The 20,703-nt window shown below is 37.4% G+C and overlaps 1 protein-coding gene across 21 annotated transcripts in view; it reads right to left on the bottom strand.

Annotated features, from left to right (window-relative positions):
- Dst (dystonin) overlaps positions 1-20,703 on the bottom strand; it is a 316,182-nt gene that overhangs the window by 149,057 nt on the left and 146,422 nt on the right. For 20 of the 21 annotated variants that reach the window (XM_033756553.1, XM_033756561.1, XM_033756554.1 and 17 more), the window contains 21 exons: positions 16,689-16,782; positions 16,233-16,387; positions 14,651-15,113; positions 14,445-14,573; positions 14,225-14,302; positions 13,956-14,117; positions 13,764-13,868; positions 12,106-12,201; positions 11,373-11,498; positions 10,633-10,785; positions 10,136-10,290; positions 9,856-9,982; positions 8,707-8,890; positions 7,709-7,866; positions 7,033-7,211; positions 6,187-6,325; positions 5,095-5,288; positions 3,904-4,066; positions 3,113-3,196; positions 2,245-2,352; positions 1,486-1,584 (listed from right to left, as the gene is read on the bottom strand). In XM_033756553.1, the coding sequence (XP_033612444.1) occupies positions 1,486-1,584; positions 2,245-2,352; positions 3,113-3,196; positions 3,904-4,066; positions 5,095-5,288; positions 6,187-6,325; positions 7,033-7,211; positions 7,709-7,866; positions 8,707-8,890; positions 9,856-9,982; positions 10,136-10,290; positions 10,633-10,785; positions 11,373-11,498; positions 12,106-12,201; positions 13,764-13,868; positions 13,956-14,117; positions 14,225-14,302; positions 14,445-14,573; positions 14,651-15,113; positions 16,233-16,387; positions 16,689-16,782 (3,151 nt within the window). Of the gene's footprint in view, positions 1-1,485; positions 1,585-2,244; positions 2,353-3,112; positions 3,197-3,903; positions 4,067-5,094; positions 5,289-6,186; positions 6,326-7,032; positions 7,212-7,708; positions 7,867-8,706; positions 8,891-9,855; positions 9,983-10,135; positions 10,291-10,632; positions 10,786-11,372; positions 11,499-12,105; positions 12,202-13,763; positions 13,869-13,955; positions 14,118-14,224; positions 14,303-14,444; positions 14,574-14,650; positions 15,114-16,232; positions 16,388-16,688; positions 16,783-16,873; positions 17,056-20,703 lie in introns of those variants that run through there. The other variant, XM_033756562.1, reaches the window with a different exon arrangement.

Raw genomic sequence — 20,703 nt, 5'->3', positions numbered from 1 at the left:
TATTGATCTATTTAAATTTTATTCTTTGCATATCATCTGCTATATACTTTTTTATTTTAATTTATTATAAATCCTTGAACTTTCAAAGGATCACAATCATGATTTCCATTTATTTTAGGCCTTTTAAAATATCTTTGGTTTCTATCAACTTCTGCTTTATCAGAAAAATTGAGGCAAGTGTATACGTACACTTGTACAAGTTGTATATGTATAATCACATAAGCACTATAAGAAACCAAGGAATTATTTTACTTTATATTTAACTACTATAAATACCAATCAAAAATATGCATGCCACTGAACATGAAATAAGAACTCTCAAAAATTAAAAAGGTAAAAAAATTATAGATGCTCTTTCATTTGGAAGAAGTACATGGCAATTATTAAGAGGATCGGAAGTATTCTGGTTCTCCTTCCTGAGCACCAAAGGAAGCTTGCTATAGTCAAGATTAGCTCCATTAGTGATTTAGCATCAGAAAATGTTAACTCAGAACAGACTGAAATAGTTTACAAAAGTACTCAGATTTTCAGAAACAAAGAAAATAACAACTAATAGGCATCTAGTACTTTTTCTGATCTTTCATTGTATGAAATGAACTACATCAACTATAAGCACCTTCTGAATTTCAAGCACAATCCAATTACAATGTTGATGCCCCATATTTTACAATTCACTTATTTCAGAATTCAGTCCACTATTTTTGTCTGTTCTGAGGAGGCTAGGAATAGAAAGCTTACAAAAATAATAGGGCAAAGAGTAATTCCTTCAAGATTAGAAACAACAGACTTTCATTACAATTTATTTTTATAAATAACTCCTTACTCGATTTCTGAATGCAATTGTTTAAGGCAGAGTCAAAGCTTAGAAATCCTCCAGATCAGAATACTTATGTAATCTTTTTATCATGCATCATATCATTTTGGCAAAAACACAAAGGCCTAATCTCCACAATATTTAAATAGGAGCCTTGCTTCGTACAAACTCCTGCTTTAAGTTGATGTAAAATATATTTAAATTATATTAATTTCCATGAAGATATAAATTCATGTAAAATGCATAAAACAAGTGTTTCTATAGACATCATAATGGTAGTAAAGATACTTTAGAGAAATATACTTCTCAGCTGCGACAAAGCTGAAAAAATTCTGCCACACTGCCAACATTTCTTAACTTAAGGCAATTACACCATCATATTAGGGGCCTGAAGTGAAAAATTTGCATTTATTTTCTTTTGCTTACAATGCTGGAGATTGAACCCAGGGCCTCATGGAATGGCAGAAGAAGTTAAAATTTTAAAATGCTTTTCTATTTGAGACAATCTTTAAAAATAAATAAATAAAAATCCTACACCATCATTCTTTTTCAATGCAACTGTATAATTACTTGCATATTATATTTCAGCCATATAATTTATCATGAAACTTATCGCTGCTTTCCCAAACCATTACAAAGTTCCCATTTTATTTAACTGCCATAGTTGTTACCTCCTCCTCTTCCAGTCTTTTTAATGAATCACCAGCAAATTTAATATATTGTGTCATGAGTGTGACCAGAGCAGTGTACCGTGTCCGAAGGTCCATGAACTGCAAGTAAAAAAATAGTAACAAAAACATAATTTCCAGGTGCCTTGAGCAAGCTGAATGAACTTTCAGTAATAATTATAGTATTACCCAGGCTTTAGGAGAATAAAGCACCCAACTCTCCTAAAATCAACAGTGACTGGGAAGCCTGTCCACATCACACTAAATAGTTGTATTAAATTTAATTATGAAGTACATATTTATGTCTAAAATAATAACTAATCTTGAAATGATCTTGATGTTAAAATGGTTTTTTTAAATGCACAATAAAATGTATTGTTATGGAGTAATAAAAAGAGCTCTGGAAATGAACACTGTTAAGGGTTGTACAACATTGTGATGCACTAACATGTCATTAAAGTATATCTTTATTCCCCATTATTTTGAGACAAGGTCATACATATATACTATACTATGTAGTTCAGGCTGGCCTTGAACTCACTGTGCAGCCCAGACTGGCCTCAGAACTCATGGTGATCCTCCTGCCTCAGCTTCCCAAATGCTGAGATTACAAGCATGTCCCATGATGCCTGGCTAAAGTGTACATTTTAAAATGGTGAATTTTAGGTTACATATGTTTCACCATAATACAAATAAAATTATCTTACAGAATGTTGCTTCTTCCTTTTACACCCTCTTTCCCTTCTCTGATACTTTTATTACCTCTTGAATAATGACATCTGCTGAGCTCTGCATTCTCCGGCGTTTCACTGGAGATTTCTGCTGCGAATCCACCATGGCCCAGTAGGTCATAGTTTGCAATTCATAGTCCTGGGTAAGAGTCAAGAAGGTAAAATTAAAGTAATGCCCTGAAGCGTATACAGAGAATAAACCCAAAGAATTAAAGTCTAGTTTCACGGAATTAATTGTGAATAAAGAAAATGTTCGAAAATAAATAAATAAATAAAAATTTTAAAAAGTTCTAAAACTACATTTACAGAAATCAATTTGATCTTTGAATTTTTTCCAAGATTGTAATAAAAGAAACATATAAGGCAGTAAGGAAAGTTCACAGGTCTCTTTGGAAGCTCATGAAAGTATTTATTAAAATATTTTAGTTGTAGCCAGCCTCCGCCTCCACCAGCCTAGCATTGGAACTGTGGATCTAGAAAACTGAGGAACTGTTAATAATAATCCAAAAAGTGAAAGAAATGTACCATCCGTTAGAAAGTTAGAATACTTGCCAATGTTAAAGAAAAAAGAAGAATAGAAAACTGATGGGAAAGCAGATTCAAAGCTATATATTTATTCTAGTTTGCAGGAGATGTGGAAGGTGGTGTTTGTTTTTTAAACTTTTTCTATTTTGGTAGGGGGGTGTGTGCGTACTCATGTGACTGGGGGAGAGGAGAAAGAGAGAAAATAAATCAATAAAGGGGCTTTCACCTGACTCAGATTTCACAAAGAATTATCAGGTAAGTATAAAATACGTTCAAATAAGGATTCTCTCTTTACATTTCAACACAGAGTTAAATGTCCTTAAAAGAACAGTGTTATAAACATGAATATTAAATCTGACTAAATTGAATCTTACCTTTATTGTAGCTGAGTACTGTTCTGCATACTTTTGACATTCATCCATTTTGTTCTGTTTCATCTCTATTTCAGATACCAGCATCTATAAATATAAACAGTTTAAAAGAAAGAGGACAAGGAATTCTATGCTATTCTACTTCTTAAAGATGCTCAGGAACTAAGAAGCACACACATATTTTAACAGTACAGTACAGTATTCCTGAGCCCTTTGTACTTAATATGCAATTTGCCTCATAGGTAAACTGTGAACAACCAGACTGAGACTCAGAAGTGACACACCCTCATGAGGCTTCTAAACCAGAAATTACTGAACACCACAGCAATTATTCTTAAGACTTGATGCCCTTGGCTACCACATATTTCTGATAAAAACAGAGCTAGAAATTACTGCTGGCCTCTAAAGATGGAAGAAAAATTTCAAGGCATTCAACTGTCTGCTAAATGTGACTGTTTACTATTTACTACTAGGCATTTTAACTTATGTAGGAACTCATAGAACTATTACGGCCAGCAAAATATGAAAGAGATTTCCACACCTATAAATGATCATTGGGAAATCTGAAAAAAAATCTCAACATGCCTCTTACTATCAGTGCTTCCAAAAATGACTTCAAGGAAATAAAAGTCAGTGGTGTTTATAGGTTTGGGTGGCAGGATTTTATTATTTATTATATGTTCTCCACTTTTCTCTAAATAGTTGCTTTTTGTTTTAACCTAAGAAAGATAGATAAGGCTCATGACTGATCAAATGCAGAGACAACCTTGGCAAAAACAATCTTTGTTACATACCTTCTGCTGATTCAACTGAGTAGCTAAGGTTTTGCTATTTTCAGGCTGATTCTCCTGAATCTTTCTCTGCGTAGTTTCAACCTGCTGGATCCAATCATCTAAAGGATGATAGGTGTCTCTGTAGTACTTTAGGCATTTCCCGATGCCCTCCAAGTCTCGTAACCTAAGAGAACGGTGACAGAACAGTTGCAGTTTCCCACAGAATCCATGACGAGTTAGGAGATGCAGGGAAGAGTGAGATAATAACCACCCGTTAATTCTCCAGGCACCGCATGGGTCAGTGTGCCTCACTGAGCTGCAGCGCCCAGAGGCACGTTTCCACGGGACACACACTGGCTGTGAGTGGAGTATGAACACAACTGTAGTAGTCAGGAAATATCATGGTACTGATTATGCTAGGGAAAAGGCCAAGACATAGAAGCTAAAATGCAGAAAAACTAGAGACTCCACTGTAAGTTTTATAAATCAAAATGCTTTCAATAGACAAGACCTGCATCCAGTAGCAGTTCTCTTTTGAAATGAGAAGTTCAATAAATGATTCAATGTGGTCTCAGTTGTACTTAAAAACACCTGTTACTATTTTAAATTCAACACATTGGAACTTTGTATCCTATATTTTACAGAGATGAGATAATAAACACATATGTCAACATAATTTTACTGCTCAAGAAGAGAACTATCATAATGCATTCAATGTATAGAGATTTCTATAAAGATTAAAAATAAATGGAAAAAAATACTAATCCATTTCTTTTCAAATGGGCCCTAAAAGTATCCCATTTACTTTCATGTTTTTAATTCAGTCACTGAGCAAATGATTTCAGCTTTCTTGTATCAATTAAAATGAACATCAAGACATTTCAATTTATTCATATTTCTTAGAACAAATATATATTGCTACATAGAGTATTAATAAAAAAGTATATGATTCAGTTTATTTGAATATTGGTAATAACGACAGAATAAATTATCTTTCATACAAAAAGGCAAATAGATTATGCAAATGCAAGAATAAATTAATGTTTTAATAATAGAGTTGAAACATGCTCATCTTGAAGTGCTAATGCCTACCATAGGACAAATCATACAACTAGGTAGCAGTCTTACAATTAAAAGCCTGATAAGCTTAGATTTTCCATAGTATACACAGACATTAATCTGTGCTTAGACTGAACAAAAAGAGATACCAACCTGTTGTCGATCTGCACGTGAACATTTTGCCACCTTTCGACTAACTGATCTGCCTTCTCTTTGTGCCAGTCAAAATCAAGGTCCCGTTCTTTGTATGTCTTAAACATTTCATCACTGATGGCTTTTGCTTTCTGCAACTCATCCTCCAGAGCATGGAACACCTCTCTCTTTTCATCTACTTCAGATCGCCATTGCTAAGATACATTAATTGGTGAGAGTTACAAAAATGTATCAGCCAGTCATGGGGAACACATTTTTTTACCCAAGGTTACCATTCATTTACAAATGACTATATAAAAACAGATAAAGGAAAGGCTGTCTTTCATGTATAAAATATTATATTAGCTTTAACCTTACTAAACGGCCAATATTTGACCATCCTTTAATCTTTAAACTTGATAAATTTTGGGCTGGGGATTTAGCTCAGTGGTTCTGCCGCCTGCCTCGCAAGTACAAGGACCTGAGTTTGAACCCTGGTCCCAAAAAATAAAAAAATAAATAAAATAAAATTGATAAATTTTATAAAGTTTTGTCTAATAGAATTTTCATATCAATAAAATAAGGTATACTTCATAAGCAAGTTTGTTGCTTCAATAAGTAATATAATTTTTTCAACTGTCTGTTACTAATCCCACTGTCTGAAATGAATACATGCATTAAAAAAACACCAAATTAACTTCAGAATGCTTTGCAATAGTTTCATTTGGTGATTTATATGTAGAAATTCAGATACATATGAGTACAATCACCAAGCTTTCCTTTTCTTAAATTAATTCTTTTTACTTTCTTGGCATTTAAAAATAAGTACCTCTATTACAAATAATTTAATTTTTAATTTGAACTCCTCTTGCCATCAACATGAACTATGAAAAGCTGCTGACAAAAGATTCAAACTTCAAATGTAAAGCACATTCTTCAAACTAAAATACCTGAATGCATACATTTACAGTAACCTGTGGAAGTACAGACATATGAAACAGAACTAATACAATCAAAAGTAAGATATCTGGTGCTTTATGTCTGAAGATGAACTCAGTGTTGGAGAAATACTTGAGGAGTATTATTTTTTTAAAAATCCGTTAAGATGCGTACCTTTAAAGTACTTATTAGGTTCTCAATATTATTCTTGTCAGCTATAACTGCTTCTTCTTCACACAGTTTGGTTTCATAGAGTTTTACAAGGGCTTCTGCAGCTTGAGTGTTTTTTAATACCAAATTGACCGTTTTCAACCTTTTCAAGGGAATTAAATAGCACCACTGTTAAATATTTATTTTTGCATAATGCAGTCCTAAAGCACCATTATCACATTCTTCATCTGAGAACACTGTAAGAACACATTGACTAAAAGATGGCCGTCATTCAGCTGAGGGGAGGGGCAATACTGAGCACGGAACCCAAGGTCTCTGCACGGATGCGCTACCGTTCCCAGGCTTTGTTTTTATATTTTGCTTTCTCTTATTTTTTTAAGACCAGGCTAGCTCACTTGCTAGGCTGCCTGGGCTGAGTTTGCACTTGCAGTCCTCTCAGCTTCCCACAGTGTTGAGATTACAAGCATGCGCCACCATGCTAGGCTTGACTCTTGTAACAGACAACATGTGCTCCAATTCATGCCCAGCTCAAAGGTGATATCTAAGAAAAGAGATTCTAACATAAGACAGTTTCTACACTTGTTTAGGCCAAGCATGAGAGAAAAACCTGTAAGCTGTAACAGCTAAGCTATGAAATTGAAATGTGGGAAGAAATGTGCTCTACACTAACCTCTAAGGTACAGCCTTTTCTAACATGGAGAAGCATCAAAATGAACATAGATATTTAATACATCTTTTAAGATAAAATAAAACTGAACATTTATGTTCACATAAATGAATTGTTAAATTAACAGCATATAGGCGACAACTGTTTGAAGCAAATTACATATGAACACGGCAGTTACACACTTCTCTATGTATGTGCAAGACTTGGAGTAGACTTGGTTCATGTTCTGAATGACCACACTGAGCTCAGATCGTAGGGTGGGCACAGATGGAGAAGCTGCGGCCTGACTGAAGAATTCTTCACACTTATTTGTGATTGATCCCAAATCATCTTTAAGTCGTTCCAGCTCTTTCCTTAGTTTCTACAAAACAGAATGAACCAAACAGGTATCAGGCAGCTACCCCAAATGGGGTATTTTTCTTAAAACAATTTACAAACCCATTTTACATTATGACCACAGACTTAAAAATCTACACATTCTTCACTTTTTCTTCAACAAAGAAGCTAAGATATGGCACTCCAGCTTTACAATCAACAATACAATTTCTTTACTGTCCATGTCCTTAACCCGAACACCTAACTTAGTACTCTGGCACATAGCTGGTGTGTGAAGCCTCTAAGAAGCCCAGCAGGAAGATCAAAAGGGTACCTGCCCTGGTGTCTCCCAAGGTCAGAAGGGGAACTGAAGTACAGAACCTGGTTTACAACCAGCAAGAAATACATGATTGGAACTCACCAAGTAACCAGTGTGCAAACCTGAACATGTAAGATATTATAGGAGGTGAGATCTAAGGTCACTAAGAGGCTACTACCTTACTACCTTAAGTTATTTTTTCCCAACAAAAGTGTAACTCTCACCTCCTGCTCTGTGATTCTGAATGCACTTTCATGCAAATCATCTCTTTCCAAGGGAGTTCGGATCTGTCTAATCAGCCGATCTTCACAGTTCTCTAACCGAAGTCTAATGTTTCTAACTTCAGAGATGTACAGATTATAAACTGATTCCTCTTGCTCCTCTGTAAAAATAAATGTTCAGAAAATATCTTTCGTACTTTGGATGTTCTTGTTCCTGTTTTAACAGCAGCTTTACTATTACAGGGTTACAGCTAGTCAGACAAATGGTTCAGAATGGTCCCTGTTATCACAAACTCACCTTAAGGTAATATACCTTAAAATGACTTTTAAAAATTAAGAAGAGTTAATAAAATTTCCCTAATATCATCTGAAGTACCAGTTCTCATTTATGATGTCTAATTAATGTTGTTCTTTTTTATGTTCATATAAATTAAGTTATGCTGCTGGTTAATCATAAAACTTATAAAAACTTTAAAGTGAAAAGGTAAAATATAAATTTTAACAAAAGTTAACTAAACAAAATCTTTCACTTTAGCACTTGCATAAAATTTTACAGAGGAAAACAATTAACTTTTCTCAAAATGAAGGATCACCATTCTGAATTATTACCATGAAAAACAGAAAAAATGTTGAAAGTAGATGAATTCATCATTTGTTGCACTACATGGTTAGCACCTTTTTGTTAACTCACCATTTAGAAACTAATGAATCCCTTTTTGCATATTCCTATATCAAACATTGTTTCTTGTCTCTCTTTTGTTTTTGTTTTTTGGTTTTTCTGCAGTACTGGGATTAAACCCAGGATTTTGTGTATGCTTGCCAAGTACTCTACCATTGAGTTACACCCGCAATTCTCAGCTTTGTCCAGTGTTCCAGCAATTGTGTCACTTATCATAGGCCAAATGGTACAATACACTCAAGATTGAGATTTCCACTGAGAGAGGAAAACTGCATGGATAAACACCCATTGTGAAAAAAAGACAGAGAGCCCTATACTTTACCTCTTTCTGCAGATTTCAAAAGTTCTTGATAATACTGCTTACATACACTAACTTCTTTTTCCAGTTGTGTTATATCTGAGCCAGAAAATATTTGGGACTCCTGGCTATCTTCCAGAAAATCTTCAAAACGGGACTGTAGATTACTCAGAACCTGCTGGTGCTCACCAGGCAACATGGTTTTTATCTAAAAAGGAACAAAGGTCCATGCACTAAGAGTTAAGAGTAGAATGGGATCGATCTCAGGGAATATTCCAGCTTACATTAATAAAAAGAATCACTTGAAATTCTTTTTTTTGTTTTTTTGTTTTGTTTTGTTTTGTTTTTTGAGACAGACAGGGTCTCACTATGTAGTTGAGACTGACCTGGAACTTACTACGTAGTCCAGGCTGGTCGTGAACTCACAGGGATCCTCCTGCCTCAGCCTCCCCAGTGCTGGGATTACAGGCGTGCACCACCACGCCCACCCTGAAATTCCTTTTTTTATTAGCAACTTCTGGTTTTGAAAAACAAGTCTATAAAATTCAATAAATGAAATCAAACTACACCCATTCTCTCTGCATGTCTAAAGACTACGTCCTACCTTCCTATCTTTCAGGAAGCATGGAATGAAATCTGTGATCTCCAGATTATGGTTTAGATGAGGAATGTCTATCGGGAACCTCATGTGCTCACAGGAAGGACTTCTGGAAAGTGATTTAATCGTGGGAGCAATGTCGCTGACTTGCTGTTAACAGAAGTGGTCGCTGCGGGTGTGACCTAGAAGCATGGATCCACCTCCCAGACGTGTCCCTTCTCTCTTTGCTTCCCGGCCACCTTGCTGTGAGCAGCTTTGCCCTGCCCGGAACCTTTCACGTCTTCCTGTCAGGGAACCAGCTGACTACACACTGAAATCATGCGCCAAAATAACTTCTCCTCCTTTAAGGTGAGGTGTCAGGTATTTAGTCCAAGTGATGAGGAAAGTAAGACATGAATTCTTAGAAAGTGGCGTGGATATGATGGGCATGTAACAGGTATTTACTGAATGTTTAAACATCAGCATAGATATGCTGGACTCCATTTTATTACAGGCAAAGAACAACTCCACCCCACTTAGGACAAGATGCCCAACATTTCTGGACATACTAAGATGATGTGTACATTTATACTTACTGAAGCCACGTTGCTAGCTCGAATTCTATCAATTTCATTGATGAGATAATGCCAGGACACTACACTCTTCATGTTTATGTGAGATTCATGCCAAAGAGTTAGGACATTCTGATATTGTTGCTCAATTCTGAAACGTATGAGAGAAAGCACATCTTTTTATTGTTTCTTCTGAAAACATGCTAAACCTTGGTCTTATGGAGCCTTGACAAAACACTGATTGTTTCTTTAACCTTCAGAAAGCCTCCAAACCAGCTACTTTTAATATCAAATGCATACACACCTGTTTGCGAAGTCAACTGCTTCTTTGTTTGGTGGAGGAATAGTGAAGCACACAGACGGAACCATAGCCTCATTCCCAGTAGGACTAATGACCTTCCATTTAGCACGATGAGAGTTGTTTGCCAAAACACATTCATCATCTTTGTAAATAGTTATCTAGTTTTAAATGAAGAACAGAACAACTCAATGAGGGCACTAGTAACTAAACCTTTCCATACTCAATCTTGGGATTTTTTTAATGAGGTGCAAAACTTTATCAGAAGTAAGGATTATGATACTATTTTAAAAACACATGAATAAGCCAGCTGTGGGGAAGCACATCTGTGATCCCAGCACTCAGGAGGCTAAGGCAGGAGGATCACAGTGACATCAAAGCCAGAATGGTCTGCACACTGAGTTCAAGGCCAGACTGAACTAAACAGCAAAACCTCGTCTCAAAGCACCAAAACATAAAAGGAGTAATGACAGACACCGCTTGGTTTTAAAATCTTTACGTACCTCGATTTGTCTGTAGTCACATATAGCTTGGATGGGAACAGAAGTTTTGAGTGGACAGTCAGGATTCCTCGGCTTGAGCTGAATTATGGTTTTGGCTCTCCCCATCAGGCTTGCTACTGTGCTCTTGTACTGCAGAAGCTCTTCTTTCTCCTCCTAAGTAACAGAGAGAACGGATTCTGGAAAGTAAAAGACTTGTACTCTTCATTCCCTCAGGGATTTATACAAAACAAACTTCACCGGCAAAGTATTCCCCGACTACCAGGACTAAAGTTTCAGTCTCTTCTCAATCTTCCCTTTGATTGGTTGTGGAACACATATTTGGCTCAGGTAATATGTATCGTTTAGCTCCCCTCTAATTTGTAAGCACCATGAAGGTAAGTTTTTGTCTGTTTTGTTCACTGCTTCATCCCTGCAACCTAAAAGAGTGCCTGAGATAAAGAACATTTTAAATAAGTGTTTGTGAAAGGAACAGCTAAATACACCCATACAAGAACACCACTGAAGTATTTTAAAACATGAAGGTGATCACCAAAAAAAAACCCAAAAACAAAAACAAAACAAAAAACACTGTGTTGTATTTATTGTCAAAAAATACTACAATAGTGTTTGAATGCTTACTTGAATTAGGTGGAGATATCGAATACCAATAAGATATAAAGTTCTGCACATATAAAAATATAATAAAACAGCAATTCTTAGCACACATTTCTAATGAAACACAGAGGTTTTTGCATTTGTACCATTGATTCCTGAACAAGGTCTTCCAGCTTGTGAATGCTGCTTGATCTATCACAGCTGTACTTCCGCTGAATGGCATCTTTCAGATTCTTTAAGTAATCAGTAGCTTCTTTGGCATCATTGAAAAACTAAGAGAAAATAAAATGTGGCAATTACAATATGCTAGATGCCTGTAATGCACAGTTGTCAAGTCTGGGTGTCAAAGCCCTGTGTACCACTCATAACTGAGAAAAAAATAAAGGCACACACACAAAAAATAGGTACATCCTTCTCTGAACCAAATAACCCTTGATCTTGGGTGGTTCTAAGTGGATGCTAAGTCTCCAAAGTTTATATGTGTATATCATGTTTTGGCTCTGTATTATTTTGATGGAAAGTCTATTTTACTTTAGGGCTTATTAAGTTTTAAGTAGGGTGGAATTCTAAGAATACTTAAATCTCCTGAAGAATAAAATGAAGAGCTCATTTGGTTCACTGTCTATAGTAAATAGCACTCCTTAACAAGAGACAGGTTTGTCGAATCCAAGGATTATATGGTATGCGAGCAAAGGATTTCTGTCTTAACAGCACGCTGCAATCTCTTCTCCAGGAAATGAAAGCAACCCTCATGTCCTACAAGGGAAAATCTTCACTTATATTACATATGTGTCTGCAAATTCTAGAAACTTATGAAGATTTCTGAAAGTCAGCCAAAATCCCAATGTTGTCTCTTGAAGCTGTGATTTTATTCCATACCTCAAAATATGCAGTGTTCTCCTTTATGTGCTGTTCCACACACTGGCAGAGCTGCAGGATCCAGCTCCACTGCGTCTGCATCGCTGCCTTGTAGGCCTTAAAGATAAAACACAGTCACTGAAGCTGGCTGGAGAGCAGTGAAGTACATGGGACTGGTATGTGGCTCAGGGGCAGAGGGCTGGCCCAGCACGTATGAGACGCAGGCCTTTATCCCCAGCACAAGAAAAAAACTAAAGGCAACAAAAAGAATTAGGTATGTGCACGTTGATGCTGTCTGAACAATGAAACACTTCACTAGCTAAACAGATGACGCAGTTCTGACACAATGAAACCTGGACTTCAGGGTAGCCAAATGCTCCTCTTCATTTATGAGTTCTTGTTTCCACAGCCAATCCTAAAGTTTATGTGTTAGCTTTTAAATCAAGCCAGTTGATTACTCTCAAATTTTAAACTTCTTAAAGTTTTTCCTTAAAATATAAGGAAAAGGTTAACTCTGGCTGTTTTTACATGAGAAAAAATTAAACATCTGAAATAAATGCAAACTATCCTCTACTCTTTTGCCACTAACCCTTTTACCTGCTCTATGGAATCCTCAAATATGCTTTCCTTTATAATACCATCATCTTTCTTCTTTCCGCTTTGTGTGTGTGTGTGGTGTGTGTGTGTGTGTGTGTGTGACACTGGGGATTGAACCCAGGGCCTCTGCACTGAGCTGCAGATCCAGCCCTTGTCAGCTGTTATTCCTGAGAAAGGATCTCATTAAATTACTAAAGCCAAGCTGGGTTCCACTTGGCAAGTCTCTTGTCTGCCTCCCAGAGTCCAGGGACTATAGGCGTGCAAAACCATACCTGGTTTTGACTTTCTATATTGGTAAATCACAAATATACCTTCTAATAGTGGAATTATATGGTTCTGTAGTTTTCATCCTCATTTTGGCTGAGGACAGGTTTGGGATGGGTGAAAAAGAGAATGCACAGATCCTATGAGTAGTTCTGCAATTATGGTAATTATAATACATGAATTTTATTTAAAAATTATTTACTTGAACTTTATTTAATCTGAAGTGGATCCGTCATGAGGGCAACAAATACTGCAGAATGGATATTTACTTCAAAATGTCACACTTTTACAGTTACGGTACAATTCACTGCCATCCAGGAGAGGGCATGCTCAATGCTTTTATAACTACAATACAAGCCTGTCATCTTTCCTCCCTTTGGAACACTCCTTCCTGCTGAGATATGTTCAGGCAGGTCTTCTGAACAGAATGTACTGGGCAGAAATGGAAATCTGCCAATATATCATGCTTATATTATCTGCTTGATCAAATTGGGCTGCCTTTGTGTTCATTGTTTTTTTGGTGCTGGGGACTGAACCCAGGGTTGTGCACAAGCTAAGCATGTGCTCCTACCATTGAACCCCTCCACCTCATTGGCCACAGAAAATGACAAGGCAACTTTATTCTAAACGCTCATCGATATATTTAAAAAGCAACTGAATGAAAGGCAAAATCAGGACAATTTGTTAGAAACATTATTTTTAAGCCGTATTATAATTAAAAAATGTGGCAGTTTACATTTTTCAACTTATCAGCAATGAAAGAAGGGTAATAATCACACAGCAGTATTCAACCCAGACTGTTAAACTTTCTAACTTACCTCAATGGTTAAACGGGCTGGATGATTTTCTAGAAGAAGCTGCTCTGCTATCTCCTGAACTGATTTAATATTTTCTTCCTTTTGTTCAAGTTCTCGCATTAATTCCTAATTTAAGAAAGAATTAAGAAGTACGTCAGAGAAAAATCTAAACCTAAAATACAACTCAGAATGCAAGGACAAAGTTGTACTCACAATATGGTAATCTTTTTTCCGGGCTATGTGGGTATTTCTCTCACTCCAGTCATAAGCAACTTCCTCTTCTTCTTTTTCATTCAACCAAATAAGTTCATCAGTTGCACGAGTTACAAAATTATGGAGTGTGTCAAGGTGTCGTTCTTGATTCCTGGATGTATTCTTTATAAAGAAAATTGTTATAAGAATCTTACCTTCCCCCAAAAAATCATATCTTCTCCAAAAGAGATTAAAGAAATAAAAGGCTTAAAAACAAAAACAAAACTTACCAAGAGTTTTGCATACTGGCTCTCTAATCTGTGCAGCTTTTCTGAGTAAGTTAGCTTAAAAGGTGCTGTCATTTGAATCTATAATACAGGATGAAAAGACATCAAGTTTTAAGGGTCTTAAATAATTCTTACTCTTGAGACATCTATTATTGAGTTACAGTGCAAATCTTCATGCTAAGAGCGAAACAATGAAATAGATAAAAATTCCAGATCCACATACCTCACTGACTTTAGCTTCTTTAAAGCTAGATTCAAATTCTTCTATAGCTCGGTGAACATTTTTATGATTTTCTAAATGGCTTTCAACACTTGGTAAATCTGAGCCCCACTCAGTCCGATCCAGCTGCACCTTTAATACCAAAATATTAGATTAAAAAAATTGACAGCAATAAGGACTGAAATGCTCACATAAAAACATTTTTTTACCTGCATCTCATCAACCCAATTCAAAAGATCCTGAACAAATTTCATGTTGACTTCCTCTTCTGTTAAATTCTGAGCCAGCAAAGATGACTTTAGAAGGGGTTTTCGGATCTGCATGAATTTTAGAGACTGCAACGAATTTGGCTCTACTCCTGAGCTAAAGTTTGGAATTGAACATGATGGGAAACCAGGTGTATAAGCCGGAGTGACAGATGGAGTTAGGCAAGAAGTCATCCCTGATGACAGGCCAGACGTCACACTAGAAGAGGTCAGGGAAGGTGTTAAACTCTGGGGCAGCCCTGAGTTCAGAGTGGAGTTTAAGGTCTGTGCAAACCCTGAGTTTAAACTTTGAGAAATTCCTGATATCATGAGCTTCGTCTGTTCTGTTGTCAGCATGCGTCCTTTGCTATACACGGAGGAACACTCATTTCTTAAGGCCAAAATCTCATCACGCAGTTTTGCAACCCTGAAAAGAAAAAAGGGGCAAAACAAGGATAAAAGGTGCCTGTCACAAAGAGTGAACCCTAAGGTCAACTATGGACTTTCTTTGATGATAATAAATCAATCATAGCTTATCAAGTCTAGTATACACCACTAATGCAAGATGTATAATATGGAAAGGGTGAGGTGAAAAGGGGCATACAAAAATGCTACTTTTAATTCAGTTTTTCTGTAAACCCAAATTGCTCAAAAGAGACTATTTTTTAAAAAGTCATTGTAATCATACTGATAAAATTTTGCATGGTTGATTCTTTTTCACTGACAGTTTTACCACGAGCACTTTCCACATTAGTTAGTATCATTTATGAGGATTACAATTATTATCACATTTTAATGTGATGGTTTGCCTCCTATCCGACATTTAATATAATTCTAAACTTCTGTTACAAAGTATTTCTGGTATAAACATAAAGCTTTTTTTCTGTTTTTACATCTTTAGTATCCACATTTAGATTCACTATAGATTTCTAAAATGAAATTACTGGATCAAACATGTTTTACAACCTTTGCTTATCTATATATACACATATATACGTGTGTGTTTGTAATATATATCTCTATATATTTATATACAGATTAAGTAGAAACTTTCAGGCTGCAATATATGCTTCTATTCCTAATCTCAAACCCATTACTTAGAGATATATATGTTTATAGACATTTTCCCCAACATTTGATTATGAACATTTAGTAACAAGATAAAAAGAAGATGTACAAATTGAATTAAAATGTCAGTTTTCTTATATTTTCGTCTTCCAAAGTCACTTGCGTTCGTCCATTTGTTCACTCATCGCGTGGTGCTGGGGTATGAACACGGGGCCGTGAGCACATTAAGTATGTGCCCATGCCATTGCTTCCTCAGCCTCACATATGTAAATGATAGACATGCACTTAAAACCCTCACTGTAATACTGTAGTTACTAATGCAGCAATTACCATATGAAATATAAAATGCTTTTCCTACTAATCTTTCAACACACTTTTCATCTAAAAAGAGCTAAGAATGTATTTCATACAATGTTATATGTTCTGATCACAAGTGCCCATGAAATTGTTACCCAAAAAGACAGGGCAAGGCTCTTACCTATGTATCAATTGATCTGCCTGGTAGTATTTTCCATCAATAAGAATCTGTACATCAATAACATGCTGGCGTAAAAGATTCTCACATTCAAGTATGTACCCGGCAATTTCTGCTTCATTCTGAAACTGCAGCCCTGATTCTAGTCTTTTGGAATCCTGTATTTAAAAGAACTCAATATTATGTCTATGAAATAAATGTCAGAATTAGCCTAAAATTTAAAACTCCAATCATTAGGACAGAAGCCTACTTGGGCTTTTTTGTTTTATTTTTGGTTCAAAAATATGTTTTCCCTTTGCTCACTGGCTCTCCAGAGAGCAAACCATCATTAATAAACTAAGTTTTTTCAGCAGAAGAAATATACCAAGCATCAACCAAATGTTATCCAAAAGGTTTAGTTCACTGAAATACACTCTGAGCCCTGTCCAACAGCCCCAGTGGCTCCTGCACTGAACTCACAGACTGGAGAGCACTCCGGGAGAGTAACAGTTTGTCTTCACAGATGACACTGTCCCTCTGGACGCGGCTGGCAATCTGTTGGAGCATTTCCAACCTGAAAGAAGGAACAGGAGGAAGGAAAATCAAACAGTGTGCCATCCATGAAAAACACTGCCAACCCGAAGCCCGCACCCATGATTCAATACCTGCGTCCTTCGAAGGATTCATTGCCAAAGCTAATGCAGGAGTTGATCAGGGTCGGACCACAATGAACCGAGAGAAAATTTTCATTTGAATCAAGACTGGTTCGAGTGCTGGCAGTGTTACTAAACACAGAATCGCTGCTTTGGTAACTGTAACTACTGCTATGCATTTTTAGTCCCTTGACCATTAAAAGTTGACTAAGAAGTGGAAGGTCTAGGAAAAACTCTACTTCTAACGGTGAAAAGTGGCAGCTGAATATTACAAATTTAGTGGCTCCTTAAATAGGTTTCAACATGCATATGCAACACACAGCAAATGATATGCTGATAACTATTCCAAAGAATTTTGCCTAAAGCCATTCGTTTGCTCACTGAGGTTTGCCTTTTGCAGCTTGCTCCTACAAGTACAGACAAATCAGGCAGACTGGGGTGTTGCTGGAAAGATATGCCAAATATTTTCACCAAGAGTCATCCAGTTTCAAACACCTAAAAAACAACCCAGATCCCAGAAGCCCAGGTATTACTAGTGACGGTTATTCTGACAACACTAATCATCACAAAAAGAACACAAGAATTGCTCATAGCCTGACTTCTGCACAGGCTGGGTCTGAACTGCATAACATGAGGCAAAGAGCTGGAAACCATCAAGTACCCATAAACAAGAGAAACAAAATTTCGTTTCCATTTTAATCCCATATCACTGGTCCGTAAAATTAAATGAGTTGGAAACTAACCCATTTACCTTTTCTGAGATGAAATGCACTTACAGACTGAATCCAGGGCCTTCACAGTGAGCTACCCTAGACCTTTAATTTTTTTTTTTTTTAATTTCAAGACATGGTCTTGCTAAATAATCAAGGTGCCAAGGATGGGCACAAACGTGCGCTCCTCCTGCCTCAGCCTCCCAAAGTGCTGGGATTACAGGTATGTGCCACCACGCCTGGCTTCCACTTACCATCCCTCATGTGACGTGCTTTCAATAATATTTTCTAAGCTACTATAGTTACTTCATATTTCTAAAAGCTTAAATAATAAATGGAATGTTAATGCAATAGCTACAAAGTTAATTTGTGCTTGTTTCACCTTTATACAGGTAATTACATGGCATAAAAGTGACTCTTTCCTATTCGTCATTTGTACATACCATGCTGCGTAGCTTCTACTTGTGAAGTACAGTCAATGCCAAAAAACGTGTTGTGTCAAGAAAAGTGAAGGCATTTATCCAACCACACTCTGCAGTATTTTCCTACTGGCACCACTGCAAAGCCAGACTCATTTCTCTACTCTGAGGAATTTTTCTTCACAAAGGTAGGAAAAGAGACATCTGAGAACTATATAAAATATTGTGAGTAAATGAAACTACTTAAAAAAAAACAGTGACACTACCACCTAACATTCATTACGCCATTATTCTGCGCCAGGAAACAAGTCATTTTTACACACAGTTGCTCCACCTCAAAAACAGCACCACTAACTGCGGTGAGTGCTATTACATTCTTGTTTACAAACGTGGAAACTGAGGCTCCAAGGTCAAAGAATTTGTGAAGTATAAAATCACACAACTTGTAAGCTGAGGAAACAAATGCAATCCAGGATTGGCTGGCAGCTTCCTGAATCCTGAACTCTTAACTCCATTCTAATTAGCATAAACAGATCATTCTAACCCTCACCACCAAACTGAAACTAGATGTCACCTTCTGCTGTGGCCTGAAAGTGTCTCTGAAGTGCACGTGCTGGTGACTTAGCCCCAGGCAGGGTTGTTGAGAGCTGTGACATGGGAGAGGTGATCAGACCACCAAGTGCCTGCCCCTCTGAACAGATTCATGCTGTATGGCTGGAGTGGCACAACCCCCGGTAAGGCAGGTCTGGCCACTGTGCTGCGCAAGAACACCTGCTCTCTCACAGGTGCATGCACGTGCACTGTCTGTGTCTGCTGTGTCTCTGTCTCTTCTTCCTACCTTCTCTCCCTTTCCACTCTCCAGCAGTGGAGGAGGCGACACAATGGCCCTCCCCAGATACGAAGGCAACACTGCGATCCAACCTCTGGGACTGAGCAGTGATTTTTCTCGTTTTGTGAGTTGGAGATCGAACCCAGAACCTTCACGTGTAGCTACATCTTCAGTCTTTTTTATTTTTATTTTGAAACAGTCTCAGTCAGTCACTAAGTTGGCCATGCTGGGCTGAAACTTGTGGTCACCTGCCTCAGCCTCCAAGAGTGCTGGAATTACAGGCATAGGCCACCACACCTGACTAGTATTTTTTTCTGGTACTAAAATGGAGATTGAACCCAGGGACTGAATATCCCTAGCTGTTTTTATTTTGTATTTTGAGGGAGGTCTTATTTAGCTGCTTAGATGAGACTCAAAATAAGATTCTCCTGCCTCACTCTCCTAAAGTGCTGGGATTCTGGGCATACACCCCACGTTGGCTCCAGCCAATGTCTTTTCTTTTTAAATTACCCAGCATATGGTACTGCATTCTGTTACTGCAACACAGAGTGGATTAAAACATATATATTAGGGCTGGGATTTAGCTCAGCGGTTCAGTGGCCTGCCTTGCAAGCACAAGGACCCGAGTTTAATCACCGGTATAAAATATATATATATATTTCATCTACTATTGTAACAACTAAAACTTTACTCTCCATCGTTTTTCTCTGGCTTTTTTTTTCCTTTATTTCACATGGTTAGCGAAGTATCTCATTTTAATCACCCAGTGTTACCAGCTCCATAAAACCTTAATCCTGGGCCAGGGATTTAGTTCAGTGGTTCCGCCGCCTGTCTCACAAGTGCAAGGACCCGAGTTTGATCCCCAGTCCAAAAAAAAAAAATTTAATCCTGTGAGTGTCAAGCTTATTTCAATTCAAACAATCCAGTTATAGAAATATAGCATTATGCTTTAACAAGCAGGTAATCAGTAATTTAATAAAACACTGACGAGCCCTCCTGTCTTCACATGTTATTTCATATTGTAGCAATGCTGAAGCCAATGTGCGAGATATTTATTACATGACTGCATTAATGGGCCAGGTACTGTGTAAATCATTAACACCACAAGGGACAGAAACAATGAGTGTTTCCACACTGTTGGAAGGTTCTCGAGGAAGAACTGGGCTCTAAGAATGAACAGAAATAAAGAGACAGGAAGGATGAACCAGATGCCCCTGTCAAAGCAAGAGACTGCACAAACCCAGTGTCCTGCCCAGCACAGCAGGCCAGAGGAGTGCAGGTCGCAATGCCACACGAAACACTCAGGCTGGGAGGTCTGTACTGAGACAAATCTCCCCGCATGGCCGCCATGCACCTCGATGGCAAAGTACTTGCCTAATAAGTGCCAGGCCCTGGGGTCTGCCCCCAGCACCACCACCATCATCATCACCAAAGGTTTCCCAACGATGATGCTGTACCTTCGCTGGGAAACAGTGCTGTGAGAGGACAGAACAGTAAGGAGTCAGTGGTGATTTCATGAAATCACCTAAGCAGGCACTGACTGAATGTTTTCTTAACATGACCCTATTGCTTTTAAATGGTGGTACACTAGAAATGGGTTCCCTCTGTCCCAGGGAAGGAAGGCCATGGCCAAAAATGTAACCAAAAAAGTTAATTGCTAACCTGTAGGCTTCCAGATCCACTGACATAAAGAGTTTGCAGATTCTTATAGATAACCCTAACTGGTTTTAAACTACTGAAGCCAGGCACAGAAATCGCAGCACTAAGGGAGGCTGAGGCAGGAAAATCCCCAAGTCCAATTCTTACCTAGGCAATGTGCAAGAACCTTTCCTAGAATAATAAAGAGAAAGAAGGGTTCAAGGACTGGAGATGCACTTTAGTTGG

Source organism: Fukomys damarensis, unplaced genomic scaffold (genome assembly GCF_012274545.1).
Source record: "Fukomys damarensis isolate Sample0158 unplaced genomic scaffold, DMR_v1.0_HiC HiC_scaffold_27, whole genome shotgun sequence".
NCBI classification, from domain to species: Eukaryota; Metazoa; Chordata; class Mammalia; order Rodentia; family Bathyergidae; genus Fukomys; species Fukomys damarensis.
This window is presented reverse-complemented; position numbering and strand designations above follow the sequence as displayed.